This window comes from Lates calcarifer, linkage group LG9 (assembly GCF_001640805.2).
Source record: "Lates calcarifer isolate ASB-BC8 linkage group LG9, TLL_Latcal_v3, whole genome shotgun sequence".
Lineage (NCBI taxonomy): Eukaryota > Metazoa > Chordata > Actinopteri > Centropomidae > Lates > Lates calcarifer.
The window spans coordinates 4,051,408-4,066,954 of record NC_066841.1 but is presented as its reverse complement, the minus strand read 5'-3'; the positions used below and the strand labels follow the sequence as shown (position 1 = coordinate 4,066,954).

General features: G+C 40.1%; 1 protein-coding gene across 1 annotated transcript; it reads right to left on the bottom strand.

Moving 5' to 3' along the window:
• Nucleotides 1-331: 331 nt before the first annotated feature.
• On the bottom strand, nt 332-11,186 carry ppp2r2ab (protein phosphatase 2, regulatory subunit B, alpha b). The gene is made up of 10 exons (XM_018693089.2): nt 10,854-11,186; nt 8,719-8,787; nt 6,095-6,192; nt 5,583-5,748; nt 5,285-5,397; nt 3,907-4,084; nt 3,327-3,491; nt 2,975-3,144; nt 2,239-2,330; nt 332-1,977 (listed from the first exon to the last, which is right to left on the bottom strand). Exons 1-10 carry the CDS (start codon nt 10,858-10,860, stop codon nt 1,698-1,700), a joined length of 1,338 nt encoding a protein of 445 aa, XP_018548605.1. The 5' UTR covers nt 10,861-11,186; the 3' UTR covers nt 332-1,697.
• Nucleotides 11,187-15,547: the final 4,361 nt, after the last annotated feature.

Sequence of the window (15,547 nt, the reverse complement as noted above, 5' to 3'; positions counted from 1 at the left end):
AGTACCAGGGAGCGGTTGGTTTTCATTTTGTCCGTGGGTTAAACCGGGGACACAGCTGGTTTTACACCTGGAATGCCAGGTGCATGCAATTTTTTTAATTTGTGAAATACAGCAGAGACCTGAACTGGGACTCAAACCACATGCTTCGCCATCTGAAGGCATCCAGATCAGTGATGAATCAGCTGGTCCTGATTGTTTATAGTGTAAAAATGGGTCTCTGATACCTTATAATTAATTCAGCAACTGATACCAGAGAGGCATCAACATGGTCAACAAATAAAATTGCATAAAACAAGATGAATACTGATGAAATCCCAGGCAATCACAAGAATGCAAAAAGTAGTTCCTTTATTATCTTCACTGTCATAGATTAAAATTGTAGTTATACATTACTAGAGGCATCAATATAGTCTGAACTGTCCACATTTTAAATACGGTGTGGAGACATCAACTGCTGCAAGTCCTTGGGCAGCTTATTGTACCATCACATACAGTAGCAGTAATAATGTCTGCAGTAGTTAAAACAAACACTTTAAGTGACTTAATGCCTCAAATAATGTTTTTCATTTAAACTGCAGTCTTACAACACAGACATCCAAGTACTTTAGTTGGTGCAGTTAGAGATAGTCCAGTGTCAAATCAAAGTTTTCCCTGTTGTGAAGTACTGCTTCAGAGCTGTGGTACAACATGGGAAGACAATACTTAAGGTCACTCAAAAAAAAGATATGTGTGAGGTCCAGCTTCATTTCACAAAATAGGACGGAACAAATCTGGTGACGTTTTAACTTTTTTTTAATATAAATATGACAATCATAATAATTATCTTTGAATAGGCTATCTCTTATACCTGACTATTGTTGAACACAAAAACAAAAGGAGAAAGAGGAACCAATGCACAGATGTCAAGACACATAGCCAATCCAGAAGAAAAGAAATCTTTTAGAGACTAGACCTGTCTGGCCAGCCAGAGCCTAAAGCACAGTGACAGAGCAGGATGACACCTCACTGGACTGGGCTTTGTATCTGTGAACTGTACTTCTCAAACTGCTGGAGGCGACCGCTGAGGTGTTGCTGTCCAGTCTAGTGTGTAAAGAAAACTGTTGAGTATGCATGGTTTAATGAAAGAGAGGAGACATGTAAAGAGATTCAAAGAATACTATGACAGTATAATGGATGAATTAATAAAAGGTGTATGCACAAAAAAAAGACTGGCAATTTTTTCTTAGAAAAATAAACACTACGATGGCACAGGACAATAAGGGGACATACTAAATAAGTGTTTTTTGTTGTCTACCACAGAGCCGTTTGGGGGGGGGGGGGGTATAAAAATAAGTGTATTCAGAATTTTAAGTAAATTAAACTGGTTTACCCATGTTACCCCTGGGGAAGAAAAGGGCAGGTGGGCTAGCAAAAAAAAGGGGGGAAAAAAAAACATGTCAAAGGAAAAAAATTGGCACAACATCACTTAAACAACAAGGCAGGTGTCACTCTGCCACAAACAGGCTGATGATGGGCAAGAGTGAGGCTTCCTCTGTCCACATCTAGAACAAAGTGGCAAAGTCTGGTCACCCAGTAGCAACGGACAGGGATGCTGGTTATCGGCATTACCACAGATCACTCTGGATGAGGCTGTGAGGCTGCAGGTGGTACACACATGACATCACCCACGCCAGGTCTCACAAAGGCTCACCCCGTAGTTAGTTCACTTTATCCTGGAATATGTAGAGGTTGTTGGTCGTCGCCACTGCAATGATGTTGTCCTGGGGATGCCAGGCAGTATGAAGGATCTTCTTGTTGAAGTCCAAACTGTCTACGCTGATTTCATCCTTCTTGCGCTTGCCACCTGCGCACACTTTGCGGGGCTTTAGGACCTGCATGGGCTTACTGTTTTCTCGGGACGCCTCCAAGGTTACATCCCGCCTATGGCCACGGTCAAACATCCGGAAGAAGTTGTTATATGAGCCAGTCATCACCACACTGATGTGGGGACACACAGAAAGGTGTGTGTGAGACTTAAACACAAGTGATCTCTAATATTAAAAGGTATTTTAAGTAACTTAACCAGAATTACAAAACACTTCAAAATGGTGGATAAAAATTGACTGAATGCCAAAAGCAGAATTTCTGAGCAATAAAAAGAGATTCAGACATCAAAATATATTTGTCGAGATTTGCAGTCAAATGAAATGGCGAATGTTTTAATATAAGGGCATCTGTCTACCCCCTGCATGTCCTCACCTGTCATTGCCATTCCAGCAGCATTCAAACTTGTCAAAGATGCAGTCATTCTCGTAGAGCGAGCACAGCTTGCTCCTCAGGTATTCATGAACCTGTAATGATCAAAGGCAAAGACTCACATAAAATCAGACTTAATCATGTCGATGGCTCATGTGTAAATTTATCACATTATGTATAAGCCTATCACCATGGAAAAACTTGTTTGTATACAATAGTCAATGCAAAGGAAAACTACTAAAACATATCTAGAATGCCTCCCAGTGGTGGCTATATGAAATTACAAGGAATGACTTTTAAAAAAAAAATTAAAAAAAGGTGTGGCCACTATGCTAAAAATAAATCAATAAAAATAAGTCTTTAGGTTTAAAAAGATTAAATGCACATTGCAAATTGAATTCATTTTGAAAAGGGATTCAAATGAAATTTTGTGTTTCATTCACTGGATGTGGGTACATTATTACATGAACAATATAATAACAGGCCTGAAATAAATACTACACTGATATATTTTTGTTGAGACTGTAGGAAAACAAATGATCTGACTTTGAACAATGCTAAATTCACTCAGAAATGGGATCTAACAGGGTGACAGTCTTTCCCCAAAATGCAAATGTTGAATTAGGAGAAAAACAAAATTTTGTTCAAGTTTTAGTTCAAATGGTGTAATGCATAAACACTGTCTGTGCTGTAGAGTACTATAATGACAGGAAATGGCCAACGTCTTTGTCAGTCTCACCTGATAGGTCTCCACTGGCCTGTTCTCCATGTTCAGGTCCCAAATCTTCACAGACAAGTAGTCTCTGGTCATCATGTAGCGTCCATTGTGGCTAAACTTAACATCTGAGATTGAGGATATGATCTCAGAGAAGAAGGAGCGATTGCTGGGATCTTCTGGCTCCTCAAACACTGGACAAGAGAAAGTAGGTTGAAATAAATACAAGTCAAAAGGCATAAAATTAAACTGCTGTATTCTCTAACAATGTTGTATAGATCCTAAGTATTGTTCAAAGGACTTAGCATAATGAGTACGTAATCCACCTTTTGAATTATAGATATGGTGTTTAAAACTGAACGAAGTGGGTACTCACATTTGGAGTGCTTGTCACATAGTGCTGAAACCCTCATGTCACACAGACGAATGGTTCCTTTGCTGCTGCTGTAGACAAAGGTATTACACTGATGCGGATGGAACTCTGCTGCTGTGATCACCTCTGTTAGCTCCTCCATGTTGGCTGGTTTAATGTCAACAATATCTGAAGAGCATGTGGTTAAAAGGAATAACCCTTTCCAGATCACAACTAACCTGGTTTAAGAACTCGAGATAGTATGTACTGTGCATTTTTCTCAGCACCAAACATTCTGCTAAGGTTTGCTCTGAGAATCATAGCAATCCCCTGAACAGAGTATTAATAAATAATGGACCAGTCCAAAAGATTAATGGTGTCTGGAGGGAAAACCATCAGGGGTGACAGTTGGTTAGGTAGGTTTTGTGACAGTATTATGCTACCCCATGCATAAACACTGCTCATACTGACATTTAACAACAACATTTTTGCTTATACCTGGCAATCTCTCTGGCATTAGATAATCTTATGTCCAGGTAACAAGTTTCATGGTTTAGACACGTACACAAACAGACATGCAACAGACAAATGTATTTAAGGATACTGAAGCTACGGTCAGTGATCTCAAGGTGCCAGAGGTTGATGCGGAGGTCATCTGCAGACAGGTAAGTCTCGTTGTCACTGTTGACTGAGATAGAGTTGATATGGTAGGTGTGGGCATTAGCAAACACCCTCCGTGGACTGGCTTCCACCATGAGGTCCATGGGTATTAAAACTGGTACCTGAAAAAAGAACAAACAGCTGAAGTTATTTTCTGTGTTTAATTACCAGAGCATGTAGCCAGTGGGTACTCCAGTATACATTCAAATAGCTGGATGAAATATAAAGCACTAACACCCTCTCTATACAGGATGCATTTCAGCTGCTTTTTTCAGTCACCCATCTCATGTTGGTCTGTAACAGATTATATGAAACAGATAATAACAGATGTTAACAGATAATAACAGAAGTGAAGCGGTCTGTGAAGCATTTGTTGGGTGCAGAATGAGTGTGAACTACTGAATCCATGGTGAAGAAGACCTTTATGTGCCTTTATTTAAACCTCAATTATTTACATTTTGTGTGCTAGATGTAAAACATGATCTTTTTGTCTGAATGCCTTCATAACTGTGCACCAAGAAGGTGCATGGTTGTGACAGTCCTGACATTAGCTCAGTAAGCAACTGTAGTCACACCAATTGGGAGTTGCACTCTCTTTGCTGCTAGCAACAGAACAGAAAGCAAACCGGTAGCCCTTCCTGACTGCTGACAGATCCATGTTTAATATTTTGCTTCCAAGGTTCTCGAATGATTTGGAATTGACGATATTTCACCATGAAAATGTTAAAACTACAGGTAGTATCTTCTCCTACAATTTAGATATGCAACCGTTTATTTCTTGCACGTCGTACAAAGGTGTCACCTGTGAGGATGCACGTTGATAGATAAACAGTCCCCACAGGTGAAGCCCCACCACACCTATATCACACCCACACAAGCATTTTCAGTTATTCTGGCCTGATGACACATCTTCTCAGGACTTTGTCAGCGCAAACAGTGCTCGACTAGTTTGGTAACACCTGTTAGGGCAGGGAAAATTAAGACTTAAGGAATTCTTTTAAATACATTTAATTTGGTGACCCTATACAGACGTTTTCATACACTTCATCAATACACTGAATACACTCCACAAGGAAGCAAACCCCACAGAGCTGGGCAGAGCTGAACTCTGAACTAAACTATACCTGTATTGTCAGTTTATTCTACTTTATACATACAAAACAGAGAGAGGAAACACCTCACACCCCAATGGCTGTCTTTACTATATAAACTGACAGAGTGAAACTTAAGTTGCAATAAAGTTCTGCAAGAAACATACGCTCTTAAGTAGATTGCAGGTAACCCAATTCAAAACTGAACACTGGTTGTGTTGAAGTACTTACCCGCAGTGACGTGATAGTGTTGGGGTCTTTGTAGCGTCCATCCTCCTCTTTGAGATTATAGCCCTCTGGTCTCCTGTCTCGTTCACTGATTTTCCACAATTTAATTGTCTTATCTGCCCAAGGTGGGAAAAGAGAGGAAATTACTGCATCATGTTCTCTGAATTCCAGTCCTTTTTCACATTTGACTGTTACATGTGTAAAGAGATATATTTACTTACTCTGTCAGAAGTGATTTTAAAGTCACTACAGTTCGTTGTTCAACATGTGGTCACATGCTCAGGTAAAATGCCAAACTCACCATTAGTTGACAACAGGAACTGAGCAGCATTCTTCTGAGGGAGCCAGCGAATCTTGTTGATCTTCTCTTCTATTTCCAAACTCTTCAAGTAGTCAAACTCTGGCTCATGGCTCTGGAAAGTGCTGTAAACATTGTATTCACTCCGGAACTGAGGCTGACTCTTATTCTGTCAGGAGCCATGCAAAGTATCAGACAGAGACAGAGGGAGCTGATGTTAAACCAGAACAAGCCAGTGTCAGGATTTTTATTCTGTTTTGAAGTTTCATTTCAAAAAGACATATTGATATTTTAAAGAACACTGACAGCTACTTTTACTGAGAAATATAAGTGGCATGGACTTAAAGTGAACCAGCAGTTAAAATTTAAAACTCATACTCTTCATGTTTTTGCTTTCATAATAGTTTTCAGAATAAAATCATCAGTTTTTTTAAACTACTCAATAATTGAGTCCAAGGGTCGACCTCTTCTAAAATGGATAGTGTGTGGGAATAAAAGTCAGCATGCAGCTGTACCTCTATTTCCTGCTGGAAAATGACTACACGCCCACCCTTGTCTCCTGTGGCCAGCAGCTCCCCTGTGTGGTTAAACTCAACTGTGGATATGATGTCCGCTGCAAAACAAAGAGACATAACAAACTTTTAAAGCTTACATCCATAACAATATTATTTTCAAATTGGGGTACGCAAATAGAAAAACATCTTCCCAGTGCTAAAGACCATGAGGAACAAGTCAGTTAATCCCAACTAACCCTGTATATAACAGTCCAAGAATCAGAGCTCTCTAGCTGGGCGAGCGTGGAGGCCGGAAATGCAAACGGATGTCAGAGCATGTAGAGCAGACAAAAATGATCAGTAACCTAGTTTTCCCCCCCCCCCATTACTCAGACAGCATTACATATTTACCCCAGGAGCACTATGTTGCTTTATAAAGCGAAGCACACACTCACACTCACACTCTCTCTCTCTCTCTCTCTCGCTCTCTCTCTTAACCCTTTGTTGCCCAATGGAGCAGAAAGACAATGTTGTAAAAGGTTGTAGTAGGAAGTCTTTGTGAACATCATACTCCCTGAGGCCTGATGTAAGGGCTAATACATGTCAGCTAGCAGCTAGGCTGCTTGAGAGGATATATGTAAAACTGTTCCTCTAGCAGCAACTAACCAATTATCTCATTATCTACCAGCTATCATAATTTTTTTAATAGCCCAATAATGAAGCCTTTGAAAGGTCAACACAGAGAAAAAGTTGAAGTTGAAAACCATGTGCATATATGGAAGGTTCAGTTCTCATCGATATGAGCAATGAATGAAAACTCAAACTCTGCAATATTTTAAAAGGACAAACACAGTGTGACAGCCAGAAAGCTGCAAGTTGTTTCCAAACAACTAAACTCCACTTATGCAAACACTAAATTGATCACAAAATTGCCCTCACCACAAACGGAATTTTTTAATTGATCTGCTTATGCATTAGAGTGGGATCAAACTGCAAACTGTTTGAACCTAATGCTGAACCCAATGTTATGACAACAGTGCTAACCACTGAGCTGTGCAGGCATTCTGCTTATGTACAGCACAAGTTCACATTCTCTTCAAGAGACTATAACTGTCTCAAAAGTATCGCTTCTGGGCCAGGATTTTTCATTTTCCAGTTGCAGCAAGAGTAGTGGAGCACGAAAACGTATTGGATACTTAAATATTCTTGAAATCAAGGGATAATTTATAAGTGAAAGACACACACATACATTCAACACGAAACATTAAAGCAATTCACCTCAAACACAACTTAATTACTGAATTAAAAACTAAATGACAGTATCAGGTTTTTAAATGTTTCACAGCAGGCAAAAACTGAACAGCAGCTTCCTCTAAAGACTTCAAACTCAAGTGTTCATGTTGGATAATCTAGCTACATTTTCAAAGCCAATTTAACAGCAGCCTGGATAAAATTCTGTCAGTGAGCATTTTGTGTTTTCTCTCATCTTCCCAGTCCTACCTCATTAACTCGGCTGACCTGCCTATTAAACACAAACAACACCGACTCAGCTTCAAATCAGTCTCCTCATTCAGTGATTTTTGTGTTTTCAGGTTACATGTTTACAAAAGAAAAAGCCTGTTAGTATGCAATCCATTGTAGGAATGTGTTGCGAGGCTGAAACATACCTGGCCGCTGCAGAACATCATGAACTGAACAACGCATCTTACAGCAACACGTGTTTTCATTCTTTAGATTCCAGCTACATGGTCATCCATACCTTACTGTAAGCAGAGCAAAGATATTCCCCTACAAAGATGACAATGGATTTATATCTCATGGATCTATAACTCTCCATCATTCTCTACTGCCAAATTTCTATACAGCTGGGAAACCTGCAACACATCAGGGAGAGCAGAGTCCATGATGTAGGTGCAGCACAAGTAGTGCCTGGTACTACTCCTCCCTGAAATACTAGAAACGGCTATTCCATTTTAAAAAGGGGTGAAAAAATCCATATCATATTTTGCTGTTTGATTCAAAATTGATCTACACACAAGGACTTAGTCACAAAATTCAGTGATAACAAGGCTACACTTCTTGCAGCAGCCTTCCAGCAGCTTGCCAGTAGAAAGCTTTATAATGTGAAACAGCAACAGCAGGAAGTGTTTGGTTTGTATTAGCACTACTTTAACACGGGAATTACACCTCCCATGCAGCCAAGGAGTCAGGAAACCAGCTGCTGTCTGCTTAAAGAACAGAACACAGGAGTGGAACCACCTCACGTTGTACATTCACAGTGACCCTTTTAAAAATGGCACTTTCACTCTAGTCATCTGCATGATGACCACACAGAGAGAGCCAGTCAATTTAGTGCAATGACAAAGCTTGGTTATAGGTGGAGAGTTACAGTTAGGGTTAAGACTCATGTTATTGTCCAACTACAGGGAGTGCACGGCTGAAATGCGTAGCATCACGGCTCATCACATTGCAACACAGCTAAATCATGCTATATCTAGCTGGTGAAAATAAAAAAAATGAGGAAGAAGTTGAGCCACTATCTGCTCACTCACCGCAAGCTACTGTGTATTACCTATCATATTTTCCCCCACATTCTCACCTGTGATTTACAATTATGAATACTAAATTTTTAGCAGAGCTCATACCTTCAGCTACGTCATCATCGATGGCTCCTTTCACCTGAGAGAAGCACCACTGCATGTCACCTCCAGGTCCTGCAGAGATGAAAAGGAAGTAAAATTCTGGTTGACTGCAAGTTTACTGCATATACTTTAATATGAAGCTTTCTGACATTTCTCAGTTCTTAACTCTATTGTTGTGAGCATCAACTATGACATACAAGTGGTTGTTGGCCAGGTTTCAAATTTTTGGTTGAAAAATGAAACCAGAGTGCCTCAGCAGTAACTGAGGTGGTATGTCAAAACACTATGCTGATCATGTGTTTGGATTTTCCTTGCATGTACATGCAAGTAATTCAAAAGAAGCACCTCCGTAAAGAAAGATTTTGTTTGAGCATGTCGTCACTCTCAGACTGGGAGGGATAAATGAAATGATGTTGGACCTACAGACATATGGCAGAAACATTGCAAAAATGTGTGTGGTCACACATGTGCACATATCCTCTCACAACTTCTGCAAGTCTAGCCTCCAAACAACAATGAAAGATCTTTACTATTCATTGAGTGTATAAATGCATCCTCCAAATCATTACTGTAAAGCAGTTTCTCATTTGTCTAAAATCAGAATCAAGTCTTGGTTGGCACTGTGGTTTTCTCACTTTGAGATAAAAGGTTGATTGCACATTGTGTTTATAGATAGTGATTCAAATCCAGATCTTAGAAACAAATAAGGTAAATTCATTCTTAGGCCAGGGCAAATGTTACAGCAGTAGGAGATGCTCTCCACCAAGCTCGTATGATAAACATCAACAAGAAAAAACATGCCGCCTTTAGTGATAATGACCTCCATCACTCGCCTCAACAGGTTCTCCATTAAGAAATCTCATTGTACAAGGAGGGTAGTTGAATTCTGCATATTTTGACACATGATCATCTCTGTTATTACACAATTAAAACAGGTCTGATTTGTTGATATCAATGTCTGTGCATTGTGGACTAGCTCTGCAGAACAATCAAGGACGTTTATGAGTCATAGTGGCTTCATCATGAGCGTATTCTGAAATGAATCATGATTTAAAACAAAATGCCAGGATAGGATTGGTGCTGGTCAGGACAAAATGTAACACTCTTACAGACTGCCAGCATCCACTGCAGAAGAAAATGCATAGAACAAACAGGTGTTTTAACATCCAAATCATCTCACCAATCAGTTTCAACTAGAGGATAATATGCAATGCCTGAAGATCAGTGTCACTTCCCCGCCCAAATGGATGGAACACATGCACTAAATATATTACTAGTGACCTATTTTTGTTGTATGATTAAACAGCCATCAATCTCAATTGCCTACAGGGAACTAAAGTCGCACATAATATATAATTTTTTATCATTTTCAACATTCACTGCTCACGTATCAGCTGATGAATGAAATGTGAAATGCTACGTTTGGTTAAACGAATCCTTTACTATCTGGGTCGGATTTCAGCACTGAGGTATATTTACGTTCACAACACTCGCTCTCTGACTCTTCAGTCTTTTAAGTCAGAAATTGCACATAATATTTAAAAGCTTGGTCAGCATGCAGCAGGCCCGGAGTGCTAGCCTGCATGTGGGCAATGTCAAAGTTTGAGCTAACGTTAGCTTTGTCAAGCCAGTCGTGGCATGTTTGAGAAATATGTGCACTGGAGTGGAAACCGCCAATTCTGTCTCTAGCTACTTGTTTAATTTTTCAATCGTAACAGCAGATCAGGTACTTTAATTTACCGGTTTAGAAAACCTGTGCACAAGTCTGAGAATCAACCGTTACGGCTACGAGAAGTTAGCACTGAGTGTCACGGATAGCTGTGTTTAGCTAACGCGGTATGCAGAGTTAGCTTACAAGACTGGTCCTGGGCCGGTGATAATGGTAAAAACAGCTATCGTATGCTATCAGCACCCGGCTAGCTAGCTTTAGTCGGCAAACACAGGCCAGATGGGCGACGACACTCCAGTTTACTGTCTAGCTAATGTTAGCACTAGCTAAGTTTTGTTAGCTAGCTACCGTTAGCTGAACTGACACCAAAGCTGTGTTAGCGAAACCTCACAACCGTCAAGCCAACATTACACACATAAACGCCGGCCTGTCGGTGGTGTTTATGTGTGTAATGTTTAAAATCAATTACCTGCCATGACGAGACAGACAGTGGAGCTTGCCTCAGTCAGTCACGATCCTGCTTCCCACTCCCACGCGCTGGTTCGTGGGATCTGAACTTTTTCTTCCGCTGAATCTCCCCTGTTGTGTGTATGCGCAAACCTGGATGTCAGGCGCTAAATTGATCGCAACGCTGATTATTTTACGACTCCCCTTCTTTGCTTTCCCGCTCCTCTCTCACTGTGTTGTTTCTCTCTGTGTGTCACTCACTCTCTCCCCCTCTGTCTCTCTTGCCGCCGGCTACTTCGCATCCCACAAGTCACTTCTTCTCCACCCCTCCACAGCCTCTCTGTACGTGAACCAAAGGGTTTTTATAATGCGCGCGCACACAGCACGGCGGATGCACCGCCACGCGCGTGCACATCGATGGTCACCTCGCTGGGGATGGAGTATCAGTCTGTCCTACTCAAGTCGTCGTGGAAGAAATACTCGGAACCCTTATTTAAGTGAGAGTACAAATGCTGCAGTGTTAAAATACTCTATTACAAGTTTAAAGTTCTGCATGAAAAATCCAACCCAAATAAAAGTACATATTTATAAGCGGCAACAGAAAGTTCTGATACAAAAATCTGTTTTCAGAGTTTGGATTCTCTCTACTTTTTGGTGAGATGTTGGATCACTGAACATTTGTTGAAAACTGTGAGAAGTTTAGAGGAAAAATCACTATTCAAATATAATATTTCTCTCTGAAATATAATGGTGGGGGTGCTTAAAGTAGAATAACACGGAAATGTGAAGTACCGGGACCTCAAAACCCATTGATTTCAGAATGCACAAAACCAGGAAGAAGTATTTTCTGCAAAATGTGTGTTCAGTCAGCTACTTTTCTTCCTTGTCACACAAACATAAGCCCAGTCATCATCATCATCACTGTTGCAGCATCAACCTCTTCTACTCCACACCAATTAAAATGAAAATAAAGACCTATAGCTGTGTATTCATTGTGGAAATTTATGTGTACAGGTCATAAGGTCATAATATAACAGAATCATTGAAATATAAGTCTGTTCAAATTCTGAAGATTTGTTTATATGCATGACAGTCGCAATCCATGAGTTAAATCTGCTTTTCATTGTTTGCTATAATTTCTATACAATATATTTCTCTTTGCCTCATGTTATTTTCACTAAGTCATGCAGACTGTAAAGGGACCACAGTCTGTTGGTGGACTCTGGAGAGCATGTAAGACTCCTTAGCATCACAAACACAGACCCTTCAGATGTGTAAGTAATAGTTTCACCACCCACATGGACACTTCAGATCCTTTATCTTTTTCAGAGGAAGTATGCCCACTGAAGAAAAGAGAAATCCAGCATTCCTAAGCACCAGCTCACTAAGAAATGCAGGAATGTGAGGAACAGCATCAAATGGCAAGCCTGTGAGAGAAGAGACTGAGAGGGATATTTTTTGCCAGAGGCTTGTTCAGTGGGTGTAGAACCATCAAAACTGCCGGCTGCAGTATCTTATTAGACTCTGAAGCTGTCAATTCACTCCCAGGCGCTGTTTTCTGACCCATTTCACCTTTCAGTGATTTCAAATCCTTTAACTGACGTTTCCAAAGACATCCTCAAACATCCAGCAGCAGTGGACCCCCCACCACCACCCAACCCCCTGGCCCAACACCTGCCTCTCATCACAAAAACAGAACACAAGGAAAGCAGAGAAGGGTAATGGGCACTGCTGAAAGCCTTGGATGTGCATTGACCAGTTGGCAGCCTGAGGTCCATGTAGATCCTTTATTAAAGGTAATCAGCAGACCTCACTGTCAGGTGTTTTCACTGGGACCTTAAATTACATTTAGTAGATTTGTCACTCTACAGCCATGCTAGTGCTTTGAGTTAACGGATAAAGCTATCATGCTAACATGCTTCCCCTGACAATGGTAACATGCTGATGTTTAGCAGGTATAGTGCTTGCTATGTTTGGTATCTTAAAGTGTTAGCATGCTAATTAACCTGATACTAAATGCCAAACACAGCCACAGCCACATGGGAAGGTCAGTTTGGGTGATTCTAACTCTGGTCCAAGTCTCAAGTCTCAAGTGTATAACTCTGTCTGCTGAGGCGAGCTGAAGCTCGTATGAAGCTGAAGGCAGCATGTGCTGCTGTCTGAGACAAGACTTTCTTGTTGAGATGTTTTTATCCATGACTGGAGCTCTACAATGTGTGCATAAATTACATCTCCTAACTTTAGAAACTGGTAGACAGTACAACAGTGAGAGTGATTCAATATACAGAGTCTGTTTGAGGCAATGTGATTTTCCATAAAGCTGTCGTTAACATTTTGTTCCCAAGGGGAGCAAAACTATTTTCCTGCTGTGCTTTTGCAACATGTTGTTACCATGGACCACAATAAAATACTGTCAACAAAAACATAGCAAAGAACTCACTCTACTTTCTTTACATTGTCATAGCAAGCTGTACACTCATCATGTTTAAGGTTAAGTAAATGTCAGAGAGAATAAGGGGGAAAGGAGATGAACAAAATCTGTGGTTGACAACTGATTCCTAAAAAACAAATTCCTGTTAAGGCAACCACCTTATAAGGATACCCCCTTTCTATCTATTGCCTTTCTTGTTCAATCAACTGTATAGTATTTGTCTAAGTATGCCAATAAAAACCACCCTGCTTTTTGGTCTTTTGTCCACTAGAGGGCCACCAAGACTTGAGGATGAGGGAAATTTTGAGGCACATGAGGTAATTATAGGGTTTTATATAGTAATATTAGGGACTAATAATTGCTCTATATTCTAAAAGTTACCATGTTCATTTAAAAAATACAATTCATGGTCTGAATTTGTGTTATGATTTTCATAACACCACCAAACAGTTTAATTTGCAAACCACGTATTTCCATATACTGCAACAGACCTGGATCACACTGGTAAAAATCAGTCACTATATTCAAACATTGAGCTCCAGCAGACAACAGAGGCTCTCAGTATAGAGCTGTATGATGTCTGCTCCTATTCCTGCTTGTTTGTGATTGACTGTGTGTGTGTACCTATGTTTCCTCTTCCACATGCAAACTATGTGTAAAATATAAGAAAATATTTTGCTTTTACCATCCCTTATACAACTCCTGTGGCTTCACTTTCCTGCTCTGACAAGTCAGAAATGAAATAACCATGCTTTAAGATCTCAATTTCCTTGGCGCCAGTTAAAAACACCAAAACTTAACAAACTGTTTCAGGCATTTAGTAAATCCTCAGCAGTAATAACACAGTATAAAGCAATAAAAAAGTACAGCCTTAACAGAATAACAATTATAAATATCATTAATGGCACAGTAACAACTCTGCCTAACAAGACAGAAACAGAACAAAATAAAAGTTCATTGATCTAAAAACCCAGTTTCTCACCTTCTTGCCAGGTGTGGACAGCTGTTTTCTCTGTTATCTCAGCACTGTATTTACACCATTGTGCAAAATAGTGAGTTGAGTCCAGCTGAGTGGAAATGTTTACCAGCAGTTTATTCCATGTTCATGAGCTCTCTCAGTGCTTTCATTCTGAGGCAGTTCAGAGGGACCAGCACTACACCAGCTGTGTTTTTATAAATATGGCAGCTCATGATCCTGAAAGGTTGATATACATATTGACAAGTGCACAAAAGTTCCATTTCATGGAACCTTTAAAACAAGATAAACCCATAACTGGCTCCAGTCTCCGTGATAATGGAGGGCACTAATAAACATTCTCACCATGGTCATCTCCTCTCATAGGCCAACAGAATATCTGCAGCAGCCTCTGACTGGCACCTGCTTTGGAAGGATCAGAGGTAAACATTTCATATTTTAAGGCATTTGCCTCTATCATCCAAAACGATCCAGGGACTATTCACTGGTTTCCAAAAAGCCTTTTGCTGTTTTAAGTTGCTACAGATGGCTGCATGTTCGTATTATCCAGCTTTAGACAAGACTTTTGTAAAACATAAACATTTTGTTCATTTTACACCACCCAGTGTTGAGTTCCCTAATTTCTCTAAACCCCCGAATGGCAGGTATCCAAAAAAATATTTTGTTTTTAGACAGAAAACATCTCAGAATGATAATTCAGCATGTTCTTACGAAGACAGTAAGGAATGTTATTCTCCTTCTATAAATTTGGTAAATTTTAAATAGTTGTTCAAAGCCATCACAGAAGTGCACATACCTGGGACTCACACCACCTTTAACCTTCCTTTCAGGTACATAAAGTACAAAAGCTTCACTTTGCCAAATTACAAGGACTGTCAACTTCAAACCTACGTGAGCATGTGGACAAAGCGACCATTCAGCAGGTGTATGAATGCTGAATGGTCATTCATACACCTGTATCTGTACTGACTCAGTGTTGTGTATACAGGCACCATGCACATATTTGCATAGGCAGAAACTGTAGAATTTGTGGCATCTAGAGGTACACCAGGACCAGAAGGGGCAGTGTTGTTCAAGATGTACACTCTGTTAGAGGCCAAGTGTCACTCATGGCTGAGATTAAATGTGCAACTTTTGTTAGTGAAAATCATTTCATCATCAACATTTGCATTCAAATTCTTATTGAGACTGTAATAAGATGATTTGATTCAACTGTTGGAGGAGCAATCTGTGGTTGGGATAAATTAGAGTTGAAAAACACCACAACCTATGGTTTCCTAATATAGATAGATAGATAGATAGATAGATA